At 43.9% G+C, this 22,683-nt stretch overlaps 1 protein-coding gene across 1 annotated transcript in view; it reads right to left on the reverse strand.

Moving 5' to 3' along the window:
• sec23a (Sec23 homolog A, coat complex II component) overlaps nt 1–22,683 on the reverse strand; it is a 107,039-nt gene that overhangs the window by 77,108 nt on the left and 7,248 nt on the right. Inside the window, exons 2-5 of the mRNA XM_086003358.1 lie at nt 9,087–9,328; nt 8,103–8,160; nt 7,690–7,776; nt 4,752–4,988 (exon numbers count right to left, since the gene is read on the reverse strand). Coding sequence (XP_085859484.1) covers nt 4,752–4,988; nt 7,690–7,776; nt 8,103–8,160; nt 9,087–9,307 — 603 coding nt within the window. The 5' untranslated portion in view covers nt 9,308–9,328. The remainder of the gene's footprint in view (nt 1–4,751; nt 4,989–7,689; nt 7,777–8,102; nt 8,161–9,086; nt 9,329–22,683) is intronic.

A 22,683-nucleotide genomic window follows, 5' to 3' on the forward strand; every position in this document is an offset into this window, starting at 1 on the left:
CCAGGGCTGTCATCCTACTGAACTCTACAAATAAACTCTAAAGCCTGCACATCTGCCAATGCACTTTATTATGTTTATGTTTATGTATTACAAGCCAAATGAATGTTGAATGTTAAATGTCTTAATCAAAATGTACACTCTCGGGAGCCGCAAGCCTACATTTTGTTGTACTGCACTTGTGCACTAACAATGACAATAAAGTTGATTATTATATTATCATCAGAGTCTTTAGGAACCACCTTCACACCATCTGCAGTACAGCAAGTACAAAAAGAACAGCACACTGCCTGGGTCTCTGCTACTTTTTAGAGCCAAAACGGGGTTAGAGAAAATAAAAGATATCTTCTCTAGTTGAATAAAGCTTATCGAATTAAAATTATGGTTTCCTGAACTCTTTCCAGGTCTTTTAGTTTCAACTGATAAACCAGCAGTCTGTGTGTTTGGTACTTCCTTTGCAAGCAAATTGTATTTGCACTGCAATAATGGTCCAGAAGTTCCTGAAGATTTGCATCATTGTGATCTACATCGTAAAAGTCCCAGGAAATCATGGCATAGGTGACTTATGCCATTATTTACAGCACGCCATAATTTCCTGCTGATTTGCGCCACTCCCCTCACCGAAACAGTGAAGAGTCAAATAGCATAGCTTTGCCCCTCCCACCCATTAAAATCAATGGCAATCGCAAATTTGCTGAATTTACATCAATTTCATCGCTGCTGCCACTTGGACTGGAAAATAATGGTACTGGAGCGCCCTTGGTGACTTGGCAGCGGCGTGATTTGTTGCTCCAAGATCGCTTTCCTTTAAGCACATTAGTCAAGTGATAATCAATTGCTCAGTCACATTAATGGCAAAATGGAAGTTAACAAGTAAATAATTAGTATTATTACAAAATTAATTTTTATCACTGCTTCAAAAGATTAAGCACTTAATTGAAGTCATCCTTTTAAGTTTAATATATACACTGGATGAACCAAATGTGCCAGAAAATGCTGTCCATAATAAAATTATGCAAAAAGTGTACAGACAGGATTCACAAATTTAGCAAATGACCTTCTCCTAAAATGCTCTGACAATATTCTAGATTTAAAAAAAGATGGTTGTACTCATGAATTAAGACTTGACACCAAGTGTCATAAAAATCACAGAATCACAGAAACCCCACAGTGCAGATAGAGGCCATTTCGGCCCATCGAGCCTGCACCGACACATATCCCACCTGATCCCCGTAACCCCTACACCAACACATATCCCACCCTATCCCTGTAACCCCACGTATTTAATCCCCCTAACACTAAGGGTCAATTTATCATAGCCAATCAACCTAACCCGCACATTTTTGGACTGTGGGAGGAAACCGGAGCACCCGGAGGAAACCCACGCAAACACGGGGTGAATGTGCAAACTCCACACAGACAGTCACCCGAGGCCGGATTCGAACCCGGGTCCCTGGCGCTGTGAGGCAACAGTGCTAACCACTATGCCACCGTGCTGCCCACAAAATGGAATGTTAAAAAAAAAAAATTGGTGTAGATATAGATGGTAATCTTACTGACTATCAGGAAAATAACTATCAGACAGCCTGTTCTCGGGAATGGGTTCGGTGATAGCTTGATTACTATTAAAGGCAATACGGTCATCCTTAATTCATTAACTTCCAATTCTTACCTAGAATTTTAAACATGACAGGTTAATGACATTGCCTTGAAATACATTAAACTGTATTTGATGGCAACAATAACAACTTGTATTTATATAGAGCCTTTAACATAGTAAAACATCCCAAGGCGCTTCACAGGAGTATTTAAAAGACAAAAAAATTTGACACCGAGCCACATAAGGAAAAATTAGGGCAGGTGACCAAAAGCTTGGTCAAAGAGGTAGGTTTTAAGGAGCATCTTACAGGAGGAAAGAGAGGTAGCGAGGTGGACAGGTTTAGGCAGGGAATTCCAGAGCTTAGGGCCTAAGCAACAGAAGGCACGGCCACCAATGGTTGTGCAATTATAATCAGGGATGCTCAAGAGGGCAGAATTAGAGGAGCGCATATATCTCGGGGGGGGGGGGGGGCGGGGGGTGGGGCTGAAGGAGGTTAAAGAGAGGAGAGAGAGGCGAGGCCATGGAGGGATTTGAAAACAAGGATGAGAATTTTGAAATCGAGGTGCTCCTTAACCGGGAGCCAATGTAGGTCAGCGAGCACAGGGGAGATGGGTGAACGGGACTTGGTGCGAGTTAGGACACGGGCAGCCGAGTTTTGGATGACCTCAAGTTTACGTAGGGTAGAATGTGGGAGGCCAGCCAGGAGTGCGTTGGAATAGTCAAGTCTAGAGGTAACAAAGGCATCGATGAGGGTTTCAACAGCAGATGAGCTGAGGCAAGGGCGGAGACGGGCGATGTTACGGAGGTGGAACTAGGCGTTCTTAGTTATGCTGGGGATATGTGGTCGGAAGCTCATTTCAGGGTCAAATATGACACCAAGGTTGCGAACAGTGTGGTTCAGCCTCAGACAGGTGTTAGGGAGAGGGATGGAGTCAGTGGCTAGGAAATGGAGTTTGTGGCGGGGACCGAAAATAATGGCTTTGGTCTTCCCAATATTTAATTGGAGAAATTTTCTGCTCATCCAGAACTGGATGTTGGACAAGCAGTCTGACAATTTAGAGACCGTGGAGGGGTTGAGAGAAGTGGTGGTGAGGTAGAGCTGGGTGTCGTCACCGTATATGTGAAAACTGATGCTGTGTTTTCAGATGATGTCGCCAAGGGACAAGAAATAGGAGGGGGTCAAGGATAGATCCTCGGGGGACACCAGAGGCAAAGGTGCGGGAGCGGGAAGAGAAGCCGTTGCAGGTGGAGATGCATTGGAGAAGGATGGGGTGGTCAACTGTTTCAAAGGCTGCAGACGAGTCAAGAAGGATGAGGAGGGATAGTTTACCTTTGTCACAGTCACAAAGGATGTCATTTGTGACTTTGAGGAGAGCCGTTTCGGTACTGTGACAGGAGCGGAAACCTGCTTGGAGGGATTCAAACATGGAATTACGGGAAAGATGGGCACGAATTTGGGAGGCGACAACACGTTTAAGGACTTTGGAGAGGAAAAGGAGGTTGGAGATGGGGCGGTAGTTTGCAAGGACGGAGGGGGTCAAGGGTTTTTTTTTTTTTTTTTTTTTTTTTTTTGAGAGGGGTGATGATGGCAAATTTGAGGGAGAGGGGGACAGTACCTGAGGAGAGAGAACTGTTAACAATGTCAGCTAACATGGGAGCCAGAAAAGCAAGTTTGGTGGTCATCAGTTTGGTGGGAATAGGGTCAAGGGAGCAGGAAATGGGTCTCATGGACAAGATGAGCACGGAGAGGTCATGAGGGGAGATCGGAGAGAAACTGGAGAAAGATGCGAGTTCAGGGCTGGGGCAGAGGGGAACCTTAGAGGAAGTTTGGCCCAGTGGGCTAGGGGAAGGAAGGGAAGTGGCAGAGGCAGCTGAACGGATGGTCTCAATCTTAGAGACAAAGAAGTCCATGAGCTCCTCACACTTGTTGTCGGAGGTGAGGGTGGAGGAGACAGGGGAGAGGGGTTTAAGAAGACAGTTAGCAGTAGAAAATAGAAGCCGGGGTTTATCTTTGAAGTTCATGTCAAATCACTGATTCTGTGCTGATTGCATCTGCGAAGACTGCAACAGCGCACCCTGTGGAGGAGCAGGGTATTACTGACAGCAACCTCCAGATTTCCGCGTTTAACTGCGCAGGTGCGGACGCCAGAAGTTGCTGTCAGTTTTACACAGTAATGTATAACGGCGAGTGCTGACAGTTTCTCTGTCATTAAAAGAAATCTTGGGGAAGTTTAATTTTGAAAGTATTGCAGACGACACAAAGCTGGGTGGGCGTGTGTGCTGTGAGGAGGATGCCGAGAAACTCGTGTGATTTGGACAGGTTGGGTGATTGGGCAGATGCAGTATAGTGTGCAATGAGACCTGGGTGTCCTTGTGCACCAGTCGCTGAAGGTAAACATGCAGGTGCAGCAGGCGGTTAAGGCGGCAAATGGTATGTTGGCCTTCATAGCGAGAGGATTCGAGTACAGAAGCAAAGATGTCTTGCTGCAGTTGTACAGGGCCTTGGTGAGACCACACCTTGAGTATTGTGTGCAGTTTTGGTCGCCTTATCTGAGGAAGGATGTTTTTGCCATGGAGGGGGTGCAGCGAAGATTCACCAGACTGATACCTGGGATGGCAGGAATGGCGTATGGAGAGAGATTGGGTCGATTGGGCTTATATTCACTGGAGTTTAGAAGAATGAAAGGGGATCTCATTGAAACTTATAAAATTCTAACAGGACTAGACAGACTAGATGCAGAAAGGATGTTCCCAATGGCGGGGGAGTCCAGAACCAGGGGTCACAGTCTGAAGATAAGGAGTAAGCCTTTTAGGACAGAGATGAGGGAGAATTTCTTCACCCAGAGAGTGGTGAACCTGTGGAATTCTCTACCACAAAAGGCGGTTGAGGCCAATTCATTAAATATATTCAAGAAGGAGTTGGATATATTTCTTAAGGCTAAAGGGATCAAGGGATATGGGGAGAAAGCAGGGACAGGGTACTGAATTTGGATGATCAGCCATGATCTCATTAAATGGCGGAGCAGGCTCGAGCGACCGAATGGCCTACTCCTGCTCCTATCTTCTGTTTCTATGTATTGCTTTTTGCATGTAAAAAAATCGTTTCAAGTCAATAGCACATAGCAAGTTTTTCCACATTGACACTACTGCCTACCTGAAGCTGCTTTGCTGTTAGGTCTTTTGTGCCTCTGAAGACATAGCTCTTAGAAATACCCTCACAACCAAGCTCATGAACCTGCACCATTCTGCCAAATGTAATAAGACCAACCAAAGCTGTAGGTGGCAAAAGGCTCAAGGACATTTGCATGGATTCTTTCAAGGCCTGCAGATCTTCATCTTCCATGCAAGTATCCACAACGTAAAGAAAAATTAAAGGCATTTGAGGGCCACGCTGTGGAAGAGAAAAATTAAGCTTTGGTCAATAAAAGATTTAAATAATAAATTGTGTATATTTTCTGCAATGTGATAAAAATCTGAATGCTCCAGACACATTATGGCATAAACTTTAAGATTCCAGTTCACTAACAAATGCAATTAATTTCACCCTTGCCACTCCTAGCACAGCAGAAAGCACCATAAAACATAACAGTAAGATTAAAGCCTATAGAGTCGGTCATTTAACTTTGAAAAATAAACTGCAAATTTAAAGAAGTAAATCAATTTCAGCTTTCTGCTGACATTCGTGTACTGCTCAAGCTTTGGTTTCCAGTTTATGACATCATTAAGACTGATCGGAATTGTTGCCTTGTAACTCCATGCATGTACAATAACTTACAATCACAGTGTCCTCCAGCCCTACAACCCTCCGAGAACTTTGCGTTCCTCCAACTCTAAAGTGAGATGGAAATAATTTTCCATTTGGCATTATTGATGGTTATCAAGTGGGTTACTGTACGTTCAACTATCAAATAATGCAGGGCCAAAATTACACAGGTTACAATCAGTCTAATAAAGTGAAATAAAAAAATTAGAAACCACAAATATGACAAGTTATATTTGAACTGCTTCATAAAGATTTTTTTAAATAAATAGGAATTTTTCTTTCTTCAACACTTCCCAGATAAATACTTCACAATGATTTTGCGGGCATTAAAGTTATAAAGTCTGAACTCCAAGATGAATTAGGCCAACCTGGATTACACCAGTATCACCATTACAATTAGCTCTGTAAATTAACATGTAATTTCTATTCTTTACCAATTATCAAAATCCTGGAATTTTCTGAAAGCTGAATCTACAACAAACTTACTCTGTATTTTATACTGCTTCAATTTCCTCAAGAACTTTCTCTTTTACCCTGTAATTTTATTTCTTTGCCCTTTACTCGAGACCTGCACCTGAAACTGTCTCTTTTGATCTCCGTTCTCATTTCTATCTTTGTTTCCTTGGCTTAGGATTTCACGTGGTATTGCTGCTGTCTGTAGTATTTTATGATAGCTCCTTACACTGTCACCTCCCACACAGCATGTTCCTTGCTCCATCTTGCAGGTTCTTATTTCTTTTATGTATGTTTTCCGGCCTCTCCTTCATTTGTCTTCACATTAGCCTCCAACAGCTGCTAGAGACTCTAGTACGTCTCCTTGAACATAACATTGACCACAGTGGAATCCATAACAACCCCTGCGGGCAGTTAAACTGAGGGAGGACCTATCCACTCCTTTCCCGCCCCTATCTGACCGACATAAAATTTTAAATTGCAGGCGGCAAGGACACCCGCCCCAAGACAACAAGATTCTTTTTAACTGTGCAAATCTGCTATTTTCCCCAAGGCCCGAGCAGTGGTGGCTGGGAACAGCAGCCAGGGCCAAAAGTGGCCCAGCAAGGCAAGCTTAAAAAAAAATCTGTTTTCTTGTGGGCCAGGTGGAAAAGGAATCTCCCCTGCCCTCGGTTTTCCTCCCCCCACGACCGGGATTCCCCTCCTGGATCACTTGCTTTGTGCCGGGGACCGATCGCTGGATTTTAATGGCCGGACAGCACCTTCCTGGCCACTTTGGTTGGGAAGTTAGCAAGTGACATGCTAATGAGGCCCAGCCATTAAAATTAGCTGAGCCTGCCTGCTACCACTCCCAGGTGGTCCACCCGCTCGCTTTGCCGCCTGGGATTGAGTTCTATAGCTCCAATGTGTAAAGTTATACAGCAAATTGATCTGAACAGGATTACCACAGACCACTTGTATGATGCTGGCATGGAAAAGTTCAGTTAAATTGAAATAGATAAGACCTTTTAAACAGTTCTACTTAATTGACCAGCCACATAAATACTGTGGCAACAAGAGCAGGTCAGAGGCTGGGTATTCTGCGGCGAGTGTCTCACCTCCTGACTCCCCAAAGCCTTTCCACCATCTACAAGGCACAAGTAAGGCGTGTGATGGAATACTCTCCACTTGCCTGGATGAGTGCAGCTCCAACAACACTCGAAGCTCGACACCATGCAGGACAAAGCAGCCCGTTTGATTGGCACCTCATCCGCCACCTTAAACATTCACTCCCTCCACCACCAGCGCACCGTGGCTGCCTGTGTACCATCTACAAGATGCACTGCAGCAACTCGCCAAGGCTTCTTCGGCAGCACCTCCCAAACCCACGACCTCTTCCATCTAGAAAGACAAGGGCAGCAGGTGCATGGGAACGCCATCACCTGCAAGTTCCCCTCCAAGTCACACACCATCCTGACTCAGAAGTATATCGCCGATCCTTCATCGTCGTTGGGTCAAAATCCTGGAACTCCCTACCTAACAGCACTGTGGGAGTACCTTCACCACACGGACTGCAGCGGTTCAAGAAGGCAGCTCACCACCACCTTCTCAAGGGCAATTAGGGATGGGCAATAAATGCTGGCCTTGCCAGTGATGCCCACATCCCATAAATGAATTTTTTTTAAATTCCAAAATAACAGATATATTGCATAATTTCTGAAGATGGGGCAATCAAAAATGAAAGCACAACTTAAATCATCAGAAACAAGAGACTTAGGCAAAGCACTGCAATTTAACTGTTTACATCGCTGACAAAAGTTTTTCTTCAGTGGTATTTAGTAATTTGGTAACAGTACAATTACCTAAAGTCCTACTGAGTGTAGTTCAAAAGTCCTACCTGGACCACGTATTCAATTGTGGAAAACTGTGGTAAAAGTTCCGCTGGTTGGTTCATCTCAGATATCCCAGAATAGGAAGGAGGAAACTGTGTTTTTAAAAGAAGAAAATACATAAAATATAGGTATTCTAAAAGCCACACTTATCCTCCCTTTTATAAAAATTACTTGTTTCACTCATTTTTGAGTATTTGACCCAGTGAGATACAGTACACTCTGTATTCTCCAATACAAAGGTTGAATAATACATGAATCTGAAAGCATTTTTTTTCAAGTAATTCAAGACATTACCATGCCTGCCTAATGGGTTAGATTCATGACATAAACATTTCCTGTACAATATATTCATGCTACACAGTATCTGAACACACACTGTAGCAAAACACAGTACTAATATCCACAAAGAGCATCTTACCTGATTTCTCTGATAGCAGAAATTACAAGCCCACAGTTTCGCTTTGTAATCTACTTGGCTAAAAACAAACAAAAATCAGTTAGAAAAAAGCACTTAATATCTTATTCTACCATAGTGTAGAAGCCTGTGCATTACTCAATTTGTCTCTTCATTGCATAGCAACAGAAATAAATAATTACAGTGGAGCCAATTTAACCTAAATTATTTTTCAGACACCTCAGCAGCCAGCTCCAATTTTCTCTCCTTAATGACTCATACAGGGTACAGCTCTAAAAACAGCATCACACCAAATTTGATCCTACTGCCAATTCTTCTGGTGTGAGGCAAGACAGCAAGTGTCAAAAGACCAATTTACCATGAGGGCCATCACACAACATTCACACAAGCAAACTTCCAACTCGAGTGTGACAAGGAGTGGGAACACTTGCCACTGTTTCAGCTCGTTAGCATGAGAACACTAGCAACGAATCGGGATCAAGCATGGCACCTTTCCGGTCCGTATGGCTCAGTGCCTCACCATGTTATCCACTTACCTTATAAATCATCAGCAACTCACCCGCAACATCCATGTTCAGGTGCGTTAAAGGCTCAAAAATTATACGCTTATGTATACCCAGTTACTGTAATTTATAGAAACATTACACTCAAAGGGTACACACTCGAAATGTTAACTTGTCCTTTCTCTCTACAGGTGCTGACTGACCTATGTATTTCCAGTATTTTTTGTTTTTGTTTCAGTTTTCCAGCATTTGCAATTTTTTTCTTGTTCATCTTTGTTTATGTGAATTGCAAGGATCTTTAAAGAAATTCCACATTTCAAGATGTGAATTTCAATCCTTTGCACCAAAATAAAATTTGTGAAGTGTTTAATTTACAGAAAGTATATAATGCCAGATAAAGAGTTGCTATTCATGCTGCAGTACGAAGTATCTACTAGCTGGCTAATCTTGTACTATTTTCTTTAAATCTACATCACTGACTTACCATAATGGATTCAAGACTGCACGGCAGGTTGCTCTACTGCAAAGCACAGGTTCATATTGAATTGGAGGTAAATCAGGCCGTTCTTTTAATGGTGTAAACAAGGTACCCAAAGGAACAACCATTCGGGTTGCCTCTAAACGACTTGAAGGCCAAACATTCCAGCTTAACCGGACTCCATCCCGATCTTCATTCTGTTGGATGAACTCTATAAAAGTTGCCATTGTGATCCCACAACCTTAAATCTGTGAAAGAAAATAATGTATTCAATTTTTTATTTTTATTTTTTTTTTTATTTAAAAAAGTGTCAAAATGAAGTTATAGGTATTATTACTTTAGAACAAACAAGGTTGGAAGCAGTGCTTTGAATGTTATTGAAGGCACAAGTTACAGCTTTTCGTTCCTGTGGCATTTGAGCTCGTGTGTAATTTAAGACGGTATAAATTTGAGCCGAGTAGCGAGAGCTTGCTCTTGAGCTGCAAGAAGGCAGTGGAAAATGTGCTAGGCCAGAAGAGTATGTTCAGTCTGGAGGCACCGTTGGACAAAAGATTTTTTTTGCCCTAAAATTCATACTTGTGCGAAGTGAGTAAGAGTAGTTTAAATCTTGGGAGAGTTTGAGAGCTTGGTGCTAGTGGGAGTTCAGGCTCACCCTTTCTACATTTTGTAACCTAGGCACAAAGGGAGGGCAGTTCGGGGAACCTTCATGACATATATGGAATGTGATGTGTGGGCAGCCATGGATCCTCGGTATATCCAGGGGCAGAACATTTGCATTAAGTGGGGTAGACTGACCGTGTGATAGTGTAAAACGGGCGATGGCGAGTCGGCAGCCCGTTGACTTCAATGGATATAAAAATGAGGAGAGAAGTAAAACGGGCAGCCGATTCGCTATCACCCGTTTTACACTGTCGCACAGACAAGGTCTACTCCAGTGTCTGAAAATGGAGCCTCTGGACAACAGGAGCTGTGTGTTTGGGCAGCATCAGATGAGGGATTTCTGGACTCCAGATTGTAGTCACCCAATAGGCGATGCTAGATGGTTCATGACACAGGGATAATATAGAAGACGACAGAAGTGGGTGACCATTCACAGGGGCAGCAGAGGAAGGTAGGTCTCATAGGTGAGGAGACCCCTGGGTTACTGGAACCGTCCAATAGATACTTGGTGTTGGACAAGTATGAGGTGGATAATGACAGAGGCTCAGAGGAGGGTGGTCCTGAGCAATACTGCAGCACCATGGAGCAAGGGACTAACCAAGGGGGTGAGAGGTTAGTCGATTACAGGAATAGGAGAGTGGTAGTAGTTTAGGATTCTATAGTTAGGGGTATAAGTAGCCTTCGTTGCAATTGTGACCAGGAGTCCAGAATGATAAGTTGCCTTTCTGGTGCCAGGGTGAAGAACATCATGGACAGGTGGAAAAACCTCTGCTTAGGGAGGGAGAGCAGCTAAAAGCCATGGTCCACATTGGAACCAAAGACACAGATAGAAGTCCATCTGAGGTATTGCAGAAGGCATTTAAGGAGTCAGGCACTAGATTGATAAACAAGACCTCAAAAGGTGGTAATCTCCAGGATATGTAAAATGCCAGAGAGGAAGACACATGTCGCAGGGCTGGTGCAGAAGGGAAGGGTTCACATTCTTGGGGCATTGGAAGGATTTCTGGAACAAGGTAAGGCTTTACAGAAAGGACAACCTTTACCTGAACTGAAGCCGCACCAATGTCCTTGCAGGGGCTAGAAACATATTCATAAAGCATTGGAGGAGGATTTAAACTAATATGGCAGGGAAATGGGGACAGCCTTGGTTTAAGATTAGAGGGGGAGTGCAGAGTTAATGAAGCTACTGGGATAGAGCAAAAGGCTTAACAAATACATAGTGAGATAATACGAAGAGAGAAAATCTGATTCAACACATCCACGTCAACTTGAACCACGCTTCAAATTTACAGCTTATTACAGAGTTAGCTGTACCAAAGTTCACACAAGGTACCTTGATACAGCATCGAACACTTCAAACAATAGTTCAAACTCTGAAGGGATGGGAGGAAAGAAGCTATTAAGTAGAATGTTTAATATCAGTACTGGATCCACTTGTACATCGCACAAGGGCACCATAAGCAAACACCTGAGGTTTGTGCCCTGTCCTTAGTCAAGATTTGATCTTGGGATTTCCCAAGTCAAGGCAGTACAAATACTGATATATCAACAGCTTCTTACTACTTTGTATGCCTTCCATTAGAGAAATTATCTGAATGGTGTACAATTTTAGTAAAACATTACAAGTATTTAAATAATCATGGGTTAAGTGTGTATACATCAGGTCCTGTAAGTACCAACAAATTATTTAAAATCACTAATAAAATTGTCAATTTTTATTTTGATATTTCTGGTAGCAAATTCTTTTCATTGACACCTATACATTTAAGTTACCAGAAAGTTATAGGTTTTTGTATCCATCCAAAAAACTGCATAACACTTAACGCATTGCTTTATATTATAGAAAGTTGAGTGTACAGGAACTATTGGACTTTGTTCTTACAGATCACAAAAGCAGTAAAAGATATCAGATAAGTATCTTGAGTTTTGTTCAGGAGGTGAACTAGACGATTAGATACTGTGCCAAATTACTGTTGGACTCTCCTTAGACTACATAAAATGAGCAATCCATTCACTTCAACCTGACCAATCATAGTTATAGCTACAGGCAGAACCCACCTTCCTCTGGCACAAAGAACCTTACCATACACCCAACTATAGATTCTGTCAAACAAATTATCCATGGCACAACCGATCAATACTAAGCTAGCATCCTATATCACTTTAAACTCAGTAACACACTGAAATTGGCTACAAAATCAAAATGGAAACATGAATTGGTCTGTCTCATTGGTGGGGAGGTGGTGGTGGTGATTGGGGGGGGGAGGTGGTGGTGGTGATTTGGGGGGAGGTGGTGGTGGTGATTTGGGGGGGGTGGAGGTGGTGATTGGGGGGGGGGGGGAGGTGGTGGTGGTGGTGATTGGGGGGGGGGGGAGGTGGTGGTGGTGATTTGGGGGGGTGGAGGTGGTGGTGGTGGTGATTGGGGGGGGGGGGGGAGGTGGTGGTGGTGATTGGGGGGGGGGGGGGGGGAGGTGGTGGTGGTGGTGATTTTGGGGGGGGGGGGGGAGAGGTGGTGGTGGTGATTTGGGGGGAGGTGGTGGTGGTGATTTGGGGGGGGGGGAGGTGGTGGTGGTGATTGGGGGGTGGAGGTGGTGGTGGTGATTGGGGGGGGGGTGGAGGTGGTGGTGGTGATTGGGGGGGGGGTGGAGGTGGTGGTGGTGATTGGGGGGGGGGGGGGGTGATTTGGGGGGGGAAACAATTCTTGAAACTATGCTGTAGAACAGAAGAGCCAAAGACTATTCCCTATTGGACCAGAAACACACAGATCGAGGAAGCAATCCTGGGTGCATTCTAAAATCGTTCCCCACTTTGACCGCATGCATTACCTTTATTCCAAGGTCTGGTTGCGAATATCACCAGTATAAATATATCAATTGATGTAAGAAAAAGGAGGCTTACCATCAAGTAACTTTAAAGTAAGCTTTAAGTAACTTATAAACACACTATATACAAGAGAGGTCTTTACCATGCCTCTGGTAGAAGCCTCTTACAATACTGAACAGACCAGTATTTATACCAGTCCAACAGGAAGTGACACATGACAGGAAGTGAGGTATGTACACAGTTCATAGTTCATAGTTCACAGTTCACAGTTCACAGGAAGTGATGACATAACTTCCCGGAAGTTATTATTTTTATCACATTCTTCCCTCCTGCAGGTTTAGGAGGCTGTGGTCTACCTTTTGGTCCGCAGCCGCCGAACAAGGAAGAGTCGCACCCGTTTGGATTCCCGTCGTAGAGGGTCGCTGGTCCGCTTACATGCGGTTGGCCATTGGCCAGAGTCCGTGTGGCCTGGATTGCCCTGTGAAGGGTCGGGGAGATCATGGCTTCGAGTACGAGCCCCAATAGGTTCAAAGTCAGACTGCCTCTGTTCAGAGGGAGGTGCAGAGCTGGTCTGTGGCAGACCAGTACTTTCATGCGTGGTACTGGGAGGGTCGCAACCTTGAGCACGGGGTTCTACCGGCACCAAGCTAGTTGGTGTCCGATCAGGATCCTGGAGAGGGGTACCCGATAGGTCCCAAGAGTTTCCTGGTGAAATGCCATCACCCGATGTCCCACTAGGTCCTGGTGGGCAGGGAGCCAGATCCCGTAATGATACGGTAGATTCTCGGCCGTCGGAATATCGTATGTTTGCATAGGTGGGGTTGGCATCGGTTAGTTCGACCTCGTCTACAAGAGGGTCATTTTTAGACGTCCGAACGTATCTTCGGAGTAATACAGGTCCAGGAGTAGTTAGCCATGACGGGAGTGATGTCCCATGAGATGAGCGACGCTGGAATCCAAAGAACCGCTCATGAGGTGTAGTATTTGTGGCTGTAGAAAGCAGGGACCGTATAGAGTGCAATGCATCCGGAAGCACTGTTTCCCATTGCTGGTCTGGTAGGCCCCGAGATCTTAAAGCAAGACGTACGGAATTCCAGATGATACCGTTATACCTCTCTACCTGCCCATTTCCGATGGGATGGTATGGTGTTGTTTTGCTTGTAGCAATTCCCCGTTCTGAGAGGTAGTCCTTGAGTTCCCTCGACATAAAGGATGGACCCCGATCTGAGTGAATATAAGCCGGCATGCCACAGAGAGAAAATACCTGCTCAAGGCAGCAGATTACTGTGGACGCCAGCATATTGGAGCAGGGGAAGGCAAATGGAAAACGTGAATATTCGTCGATCATGGCGAGCAAATATGTGTTCCGAGTTGAAGAGGGCACTGGGCCCTTAAAATCGATGCTAAGTCGTTGCATCGGTTGGGTTGCATGTATGAGTATACCATCTGAGGGGCGGAAGAACTGAGGTTTTAATTCCGCACAAAGCCGGCATTCTGAGCATATTTTCTTTACATCTCCAGTGGAAAAAGGGAGATTCCGTGATCGTACGAAATGTAGCATGCGCGTAACGCCAGGATGGCACAAACCATTGTGGACATCCATGAGGGTGGAGGATGACATAGTGGAGCAGAATGCCCATGTGAGGGTGTCCGGGGCCACATTCTCCTTGCCAGGCCGATAGAGAATGGTATAACCAAAAGAGGCCAGTTCCATCCTCCAAAGTTGTATTTTATTATTCTTAATTTTGGTTCGTTTTCGATTATCGAGCATGAAGGCGACTGATCGTTGGTCCGTGATCAATGTAAAGTGCTGGCGAGCTAGAAAATGGTTCCACTTCCGTACTGCCTCTATGATGGCTGTGGCTTCTTTCTCAACCGGAGGATAATGTAGCTCGGCACCTTGTAAGGTCCTGGACATAAATGCTACAGGACGACCTTCCTGATTCAGAGTAGCCGAGATCGCCACCTCCGAGGCATCACATTCAACCACGAAAGGGAGATTCTCATCAATGGAGTGAAGAGCCGCTTTCTCCAACTGTTTTTTGAGAAGGTTAAAGGCTGCAACAGCCGCTGTTCCCAGTGGAAATGATCTAGCATGCAGCAAGGGTTGGATTTTGTCCGAAAAATGAGGAATCCATTTAGCGTAGTATGCAAACAGACCGAGAGCCCGACGTAAAGAAGCCGGATTCTTAGGTGACGGGAGCTCTTGGAGCGGGCGAAGTCTTTCTGGGTCTGGCTTAATGATACCATTGCCTACGCAGTAGCCAAGGATGTTGATGGTCGGTTGCGACTCAACAGATTTGGATTCATTCAGGGTCAAATTACGGCGATGGAGGGCATCCCGAAATTTTTGGAGGTTGGAGTCGTGTTCCTGTTGATCGTGACCTGCAATGGTAATGTTATCAAGATAGGGAAAAGTGTCCCTTAGGTTTTCCTGCTTAACCAGGCCATCCATTGCCCGTTGAAAGACAGCCACTCCATTAGTAACCCCGAATGGGAGGCGACGAAATTGGTACAGCCGTCCATTAGCCTCAAAGGCTGTGTACTGCTTATCTGAGACCTTCAAGGGTAACTGATGATAGGCACTTTTTAAATCGTAAGTTGAGAACACTTTGTATTCGGCCAGTTTATTAACCATATCATCAATGCGTGGCAATGGGTAGGCGTCCAAGTCGGTATATTGATTGATGGTTTGCGAATAATCGATGCATAGTCGCTGTTTGTGAGGTTTTAGAGGGTTCTTGACAATGACGACTTGAGCCCGCCAGGGCGACGAACATGGTTCAATGATATCCTCTGCTAGAAGTCGAGAGATTTCAGCCGCAATAAAAGATTGGTCTTCCTGATTAAAGCGCCGCGATTTCGTTATTATCGGTTGGCATTGAGGCGGAATACTGGCAAATAATGAGGGTTCATCAAGTGAAGCTGCTGATAATGCACAAAATGGTAATTTAGACGGTATATTAGAAATAGTCAGTCCGGGTTTGGATCCACCAAACTCAATGGTGAGTTTCTTATGCTGTTTTTGGAAGTCCAGTCCTAAGAGGAGATCACTACATAAGTCCTTGAGCACCGAAAGTCGGGTGGAGGGATACATACGACCATGAAGTGTCATATCAACAACACAAAAGCCGGAGATTCTGGTATTAAGTGATGACTGGGCCATCGCAATTGCCTGGTCCGATGGGAAGACATGTAGTTTCAATTTCGCAACAATCTGTTCCTTAATGAAACTATCAGTACTTCCTGAGTCAATTAAGGCATCTAAGGTATGCCCTTTAATTGAAATTTTTGTGGCAGCATGAGACAGGTTCTGTGGGCAAGCAGCTGTAATTGGTGTCGTTGCACAGAGAGTGGCTAAAACTCTCGGTGTGCTTCTTCGGGAGAGAGCTCGAGAGGAAGCTTGATAGGTCCTAGCTGGAGCATCTTGATAGGCCCTAATTGGGGCAGTTCGGTAGGCCTTAGCTGGATTGGCCCTCGTAGAGGCCCTTGATAGGCAAACTTTAGCAAAGTGTCCTTTTTTCCCGCAATAACTGCAGATTGCATTGCGAGCAGGGCAGATTTTCCTAGGGTGAAAAGCATCTCCACAAAAGAAGCATTCCTTCCTAGATTGCCAAGAGGCTGCTAAAGTGGGGTCGTCCTCCTCTTCTTCATCAGAATTATCAGAATTAGATTCCCCCATGATAGGGTTCACCTGAGACCGCTTGAATTGTCTGGTTGCAGCTACAGCAGCAGATCGAGATCTGGGCAGCTGATAGAGGTCTGCATTTCTCTTTGCCAAATCCAGTGAACAAGCTAGGTCAAAAGCTTTTTGTAGCTCAAGTGTTTTACTTTCTAGTAGACGCTGGCGTATAAATGGAGAGGCAATCCCGCAGATGAAAGCATCACGAATCATTTCTTGGCGGTACAGCTCAGCTGAGGCTGCCTGAAAGTTACAATCTACGCTGAGCCTGCGAAGTTCTTGCAGGAATTCGTCAATTGATTCCCCTGGCCCTTGTCGGGCTGTGGCCAGTAGATGTCTAGCATAGACCTCATTTGGGGTCTTGGCATACAGTTTCTTAAGTGCCCGAATCACCTCATCGTAATTATCCCATTCATCAACATATTCGAACACTTTTGGGGTCACATAATTGATAAGTATCTTCAATCTAGCAGGAGCATCCGCTTCACATTCATCCAGAAAATTCTCAAAAGTACGGTACCAATGCTTCCATACCCTGCCAGCTGCTGGTGCATTCGGGTCCAAGTCCAGACGAATAGGTCTAAGGATTTTCTCCATGATGGGTGGTTCCCTGGATCCTTAATTCCGAGTTTGTCCGAAGGTCTAGTATTCGTGAGTGTAAATACTAAGTTACTTAAATTGATGTAAGAAAAAGGAGGCTTACCATCAAGTAACTTTAAAGTAAGCTTTAAGTAACTTATAAACACACTATATACAAGAGAGGTCTTTACCATGCCTCTGGTAGAAGCCTCTTACAATACTGAACAGACCAGTATTTATACCAGTCCAACAGGAAGTGACACATGACAGGAAGTGAGGTATGTACACAGTTCATAGTTCACAGGAAGTGATGACATAACTTCCCGGAAGTTATTATTTTTATCACATCAATCTTATTATTTATACAATGAAAGATCATTTTCATACAGCCTTTAAAATGGTACCATTTATTTAAATTATATGATAACTGTCATTAGAAAGAGATTTGCATATATACAGACGCTTATCACATCTTCATGAATTGTTCCAAAGTACTTCACGTGAAACTAATTATTTTGAAGTGCAGCGACTTCTAATATGGCAGTATTCCGCAGCGATTTTGTGCACGGTAAGTTCCCACAAACAGTAATGAATTCCTAGTTAATTTTTTTTATGGTATTGGTTCAGGGAAGTATGTTGTTCAGAACACCAAAGGAGTTCCCCATTCTTCAAATCGTGCCATAGGATCTTTAACATTCACCTGAACTACTGGAACAAGCAGATGGGCCTTGGTTTAAGAGGTACATCTTAAGGGCAGCAAAAGTACTTGATGTGAATATGTTTTATTGCTTTACACACTTTTACGTAAAGTTAACTTTTCTGCCCACTCTGCTAACCTATGTCTCCCTGTGGTTTTTCACAATCCTGGTCGCAATTTGCCACAGCCAATTTGGTGCCATGAGCAACTTTCAATATTGCTCCCTCAACTCCCGAGTCCAGATCATTGCTGTGCATAATATTGAAGAGCAGCCAAAAAACAAATGCTGTGCAACATCATCCACCACATCTTTACAGTCAGAGAAACTCCCATTACTCCTACCTGTGGCTTTGTGCCAGCCAATCATCTCTCTAGCCATGTACCTACGTCTCCCTTAATTCTGTGTACCTTTATCGTTGCCATGTCATGTAACAAATTCCTAACCTATACAAGTTGCTGTGCATTCCTAGTGACCTTTGTTCTCTATGATATCACACAGTTCTTTTTAAGTAACATAATAAAGCAGTTTGACTACCTTCAGGGCTTCAGATAAAATAGAATACGTTCATCAGTGTGTTGCAAGAAAGTTCACCACACTTGTACACGCTGCATAAATGAGGTCATATCACTGACCTCCTTCCAATTTGAAAATCTGACTTCTCTGTCGATAGTTCATGTGCATTGAAAAATCAGAATCACAGAATTTTACCAAGAATTACTTAGTAGACATTTATCCCACAGCAGACAATGTGAACTTTTCTTCCATAGCAAAGATTGCATCTTGCAGGGAACATAGCTTCTGATTGTTCTAGGAACGCACTATGTCCACAAAACTTTCTAAAACAGAAACATTTTATGATTTCTTCTTTTCAAACTAGAAATAATTGTCTCCAAATTTAGAAATACTGTCAGTTAATTGTAGATGACCAAATACATCAGTACTTCAATCCGAGGATGTTTTCCTCATCCATGGCGCCCTTACAGCATTCCCAGTTTAAAGAAGTGGACATGTGAATTCCCAATTGTACCGGGTACCTCAACTACTCTCTTCTCGCACCTGCACCATCTGCAGCCTCACTACTCACAACACTCCTCTCCTGCTTCTCTTCACTCTCCTATAATCACTGCACCACTCCCTCTGCACCTCCCACTCTCACCACTACTGCAACCCTCACTTACCCATGCCACACATCTTGCACATATTTGCACTGTTCGACCATGACAGCCACATTCTCAAAACACCTCACAAGGCCATCAGTAACACACTCCCCTCTTTCTTGCAGGAAAAGGTTGTGCATAACAGGTGGTGTCAATCAGAGGTCAAACCCGCCTATAGACCCTCTCCCAGCTGGAGGAAGACGTGCTGGGCATCGTGGGCAGAGGAGAGTTATGGCCATGGTGAGCAGAAACACTGGAGGAGACATGGCGCAGAGTTTCTTCACACCTTATCCGCTTTTTCCCTTCTTACTTCTATTTCTTCAAAACACACTCTGCATGACAAACTGTAGCTGCTTTCAGACTAAAGTCACACTAAAATGTAACCCTTGTTCATCATTTTTATTACAGGTGCTGAAATGGCCTAGCGAGCCACTCAGTGTACCAAACCACTACGAAAAACAATAATAAGAATCACCACACGGACTGCAGTGGTTCAAGAAGGCAGCTCATCACTGCCTTCTCATGGGCAGTTAGGTATGGGCAATAAATGCTGGACACCTCTCTGCCACTTCAGGAAGAGGAGGCCAGCCTTCCTAAATATGCAGCATTACTCAATCTGACCATAGTAAGCACCAGCTCAGAGACTGTCGTCACACCACGGCTTTAGAGTGTAGGCTAGAGGAGGGGTCTTCACGTGGTGAATCGCTGGACACAAGTGTGCAGGAACTATGGCAGGCCAGAAGGCGAGATCACGTTCCAGCTCGGTTGCAGAGGTCTCAAATGCAGATTTCGAAGACAGAGGCTTTTTTTTATTCATTCACGGGATGTGGGCGTAGCTGGCAAATCCAGCATTTATTGCCCATCCCTAATTGCCCTCGAGAAGGTGGTGGTAAGCTGCCTACTTGAACCGCTGCAGTCAGTGTGGTGATTCTTATTATTGCTTTTCATAGCGGTTTGATACAAATGAGTAGCTTGCTAGGCCATTTCAGAGGACAGTTAAGAGCCAACCACATCGCTATGGGTTTGGAGTCACATATAGACCAGACCGGGTAAGGACGACAAATTTCCTTCCCTAAAAAGGACATTAATAAAGCAGATGGGTTTTTACAACAATCCGGTAGTTTCATGGTCACCATTACTGATATTAGCTTTTTATTCCAGATTTATTTAATTAACAAAATTTATAGAATCATAGAATGGTTTCAGCACAGAAGGAGGCCATTTGGCCAATCGAGCCCGTGCCAGCTCTCTGTAAGAGCACTTCAGCTAGTCTTACTCCCCCGCCCTTTCCCCATATCCCTGCAAATTGCTTTCCTTCAGGTACTTATCCAATTTCTTTTTGAAGGTTACGATTGAGTCTGCCTCCACCACCCTTTCAGGCAGTGCATTCCAGATCCTAACCACTCGCTGTGTAAAAAAGTTCTCATGTCGCCTTTGGTTCTTTTGCCAATCACCTTAAATCTGTGTCCTCTGGTTCTCAACCCTTCCACCAATGGGAACAGTTTCTCTCTATCTACTCAGTCTAGACCCCTCATGATTTTGAACACATTTAACAAATCTCCTCTCAACCTTCTCTGCTCTAAGGAGAACAATCCCAACTTCTCCAGTCTATCCACGTAACTGAAGTCCCTTATCCCTGGAATCATTCTTATAAATCTTTTCTGCGCCCTCTCTAAGGCCTTCACATCCTTCCTAAAGTGCAGTGCCCAGAATTGGACACAATACTCCAGTGGAGGTCGAACCAGTGTTTTATAAAGGTTCATCATAACTTCCTTGCTTTTGTACTTTATGCCTCTATTTATGAAGCCCAGTATTCCGTATGCTTTCTTTAACTGCTTTCTCAATCTGCCCTGCCACCTTCAATGATTTGTGCACATATACCCCCAGGTCTCTCTGTTCATGCACCCACTTTAAGATTGTACTCTTTAGTTTATATTGCCTCTCTTCATTCTTCCTACCAAAATGTATCACTTCGCACTTTCCTGCGTTAAATTTCGTCTGCCCATTCCACCAGCCTGTCTATGTCTTCTTGAAGTCTATCATTATCCTCCTCACTGTTCACTATACTTCCAAGTTTTGTGTCATCTGCAAATTTTGAAATTGTGCCCTGTACTCCCAAGTCCAAGTCATTAATATATACACAAGAAAAGCAGTGGTCCAAGTACCAACCCCTGGGAAACACCGCCTCCAGTCCAAAAAACAACCGTTCACCGCTACTCTCTGTTTCCCATCACTTAGCCAATTTCATATCCATGCTGCCACTGTCCCTTTTATTCCATGGGCTTCAACTTTGCTGGCAAGCCTATTGTGTGGCACTTTATCAAACGCCTTTTAGAAGTCCATATACACCACTTCAACTGCATTGCCCTCATCAACCCTCGCTGTTGCCTCATCAAAAAATTCAGTCAAGTTAGTTAAATACAATTTACCTTTAACAAATCCGTGCTGGCTTTCCTTAATTAATCCACACTTGTCCAAGTGACTGTTAACTTTGACCCTGATTATCATTTCTAAAAGCTTACCCACCACTGAGGTTAAACTGGCTGGCCTGTAGTTGCTGGGTTTATCTTTACACCCTTTTTTGAACAAGGGTGTAACATTTGCAATTCTCCAGTCCTCTGGCACCCATATCTAAGGAGGATTGGAAGACTATGGCCAGCACCTCCGAGGTTTCCTTCTTAACATCCCACAGCATCCTAGGTGACTTATCTACTTTAAGTACATCCAGCCTTTCTAGTACCTCCCCTTTATTAATTTTTAGCCCATCCAGTATCTCCACTACCTCTTCTTTCACTATGGCTTTGGCAGCATCTTCTTCCTTGGTAAGACAGATGCAAAGTACTCATTTAGTACCCCAGCTATGCCCTCTGCCTCCATGTGTAGTTCTCCTTTTTGGTCCCTAATCGGCCTCACCCCTCCTCTTACTACCCATTTACTATTTATATGCCTATAGAAGGCTTCTGAATTCTCAAATTTAATTAACAAAATTTAATAAGAAAATCATGCACAGTATTGAAAATATAGAGGGGAAGCAAAAATGGAGATTAGAAGAGCTAAGAGAAGGCCTGTAGGTAGTAAAAGAAAATAGTATAAGATTTTATAAACACCTAAAAAATAAAATTTAACGGGTAGGGGTAATTAGACATAAAAGGAAAACTTATGGATGACGAATGGTGGAGATACTAAACCAATACTTTGCCGCAGTTTTCACAGAAGGGTGCAGTAGTGGGAATGAAAGCATACAAAAGGTAGAGCAATTAGATAGGATAACTAAAAATAAAGAAATACAAATTAATTAATTAATTCAATTGGCAGCATCAGCCGTGCCTCAATGCCTTTTTCTCAACTTGGAGTCAGAAGGTTGTGGGTCCAAGTCCCACTTGAGAGGCTTCAGCACAAAATCTAGGCTGATACTCCGGTATGGAGGGTGTGTTGCACTGTCAAAGTGCCCGTCTTTCATATGAGACGTTAAACTGAGGCCCCATCTGCCCTCTTAGGTGGACGTAAAAGATCCCACAGCACTACTTCATACCAGAGATGCGGCGTACTCACCAGTGTCCTGGCCAATATTTATCCCTCAACCAAAAATCACTAAAACAGATTAACTGGTCATTATCTCATTCCTGTTTGTGGGAGCTTGCTGCGCACAAATTGGCTGCCGTGTTTCCTACATTACAACAGTGACTACACTTCAAAAGTACTTCATTGGCTGTAAAGTGCTGACATTGTGAAAAGCCCTATATAAATGCAAGTTTTCGCTTTCCCTTTCTAAATATTATATTAATTTTTTTTAATTGGTAAAACACAAAGTGGTAAAGGCACTTCTGATGGCGTGCATCCTGGAATGCCAAGGGAAGTCGGAAAGAAAATAGCAGAGGCTCTGATCACAATCTTTCAAACGTCCTTGGATACGGAAATTGTGTCAGATGACTGGAAGGTAGCCAGTGCAACACCTCTGTTGTAAAGAGGAGAAAGAAAAAAACCAAGTGACTATCGGCCAGTTA

Source organism: Somniosus microcephalus, chromosome 12, assembly GCF_052327205.1.
Source record: "Somniosus microcephalus isolate GS21.2 chromosome 12, FLI_Smic_1.0, whole genome shotgun sequence".
Taxonomy (NCBI): domain Eukaryota; kingdom Metazoa; phylum Chordata; class Chondrichthyes; order Squaliformes; family Somniosidae; genus Somniosus; species Somniosus microcephalus.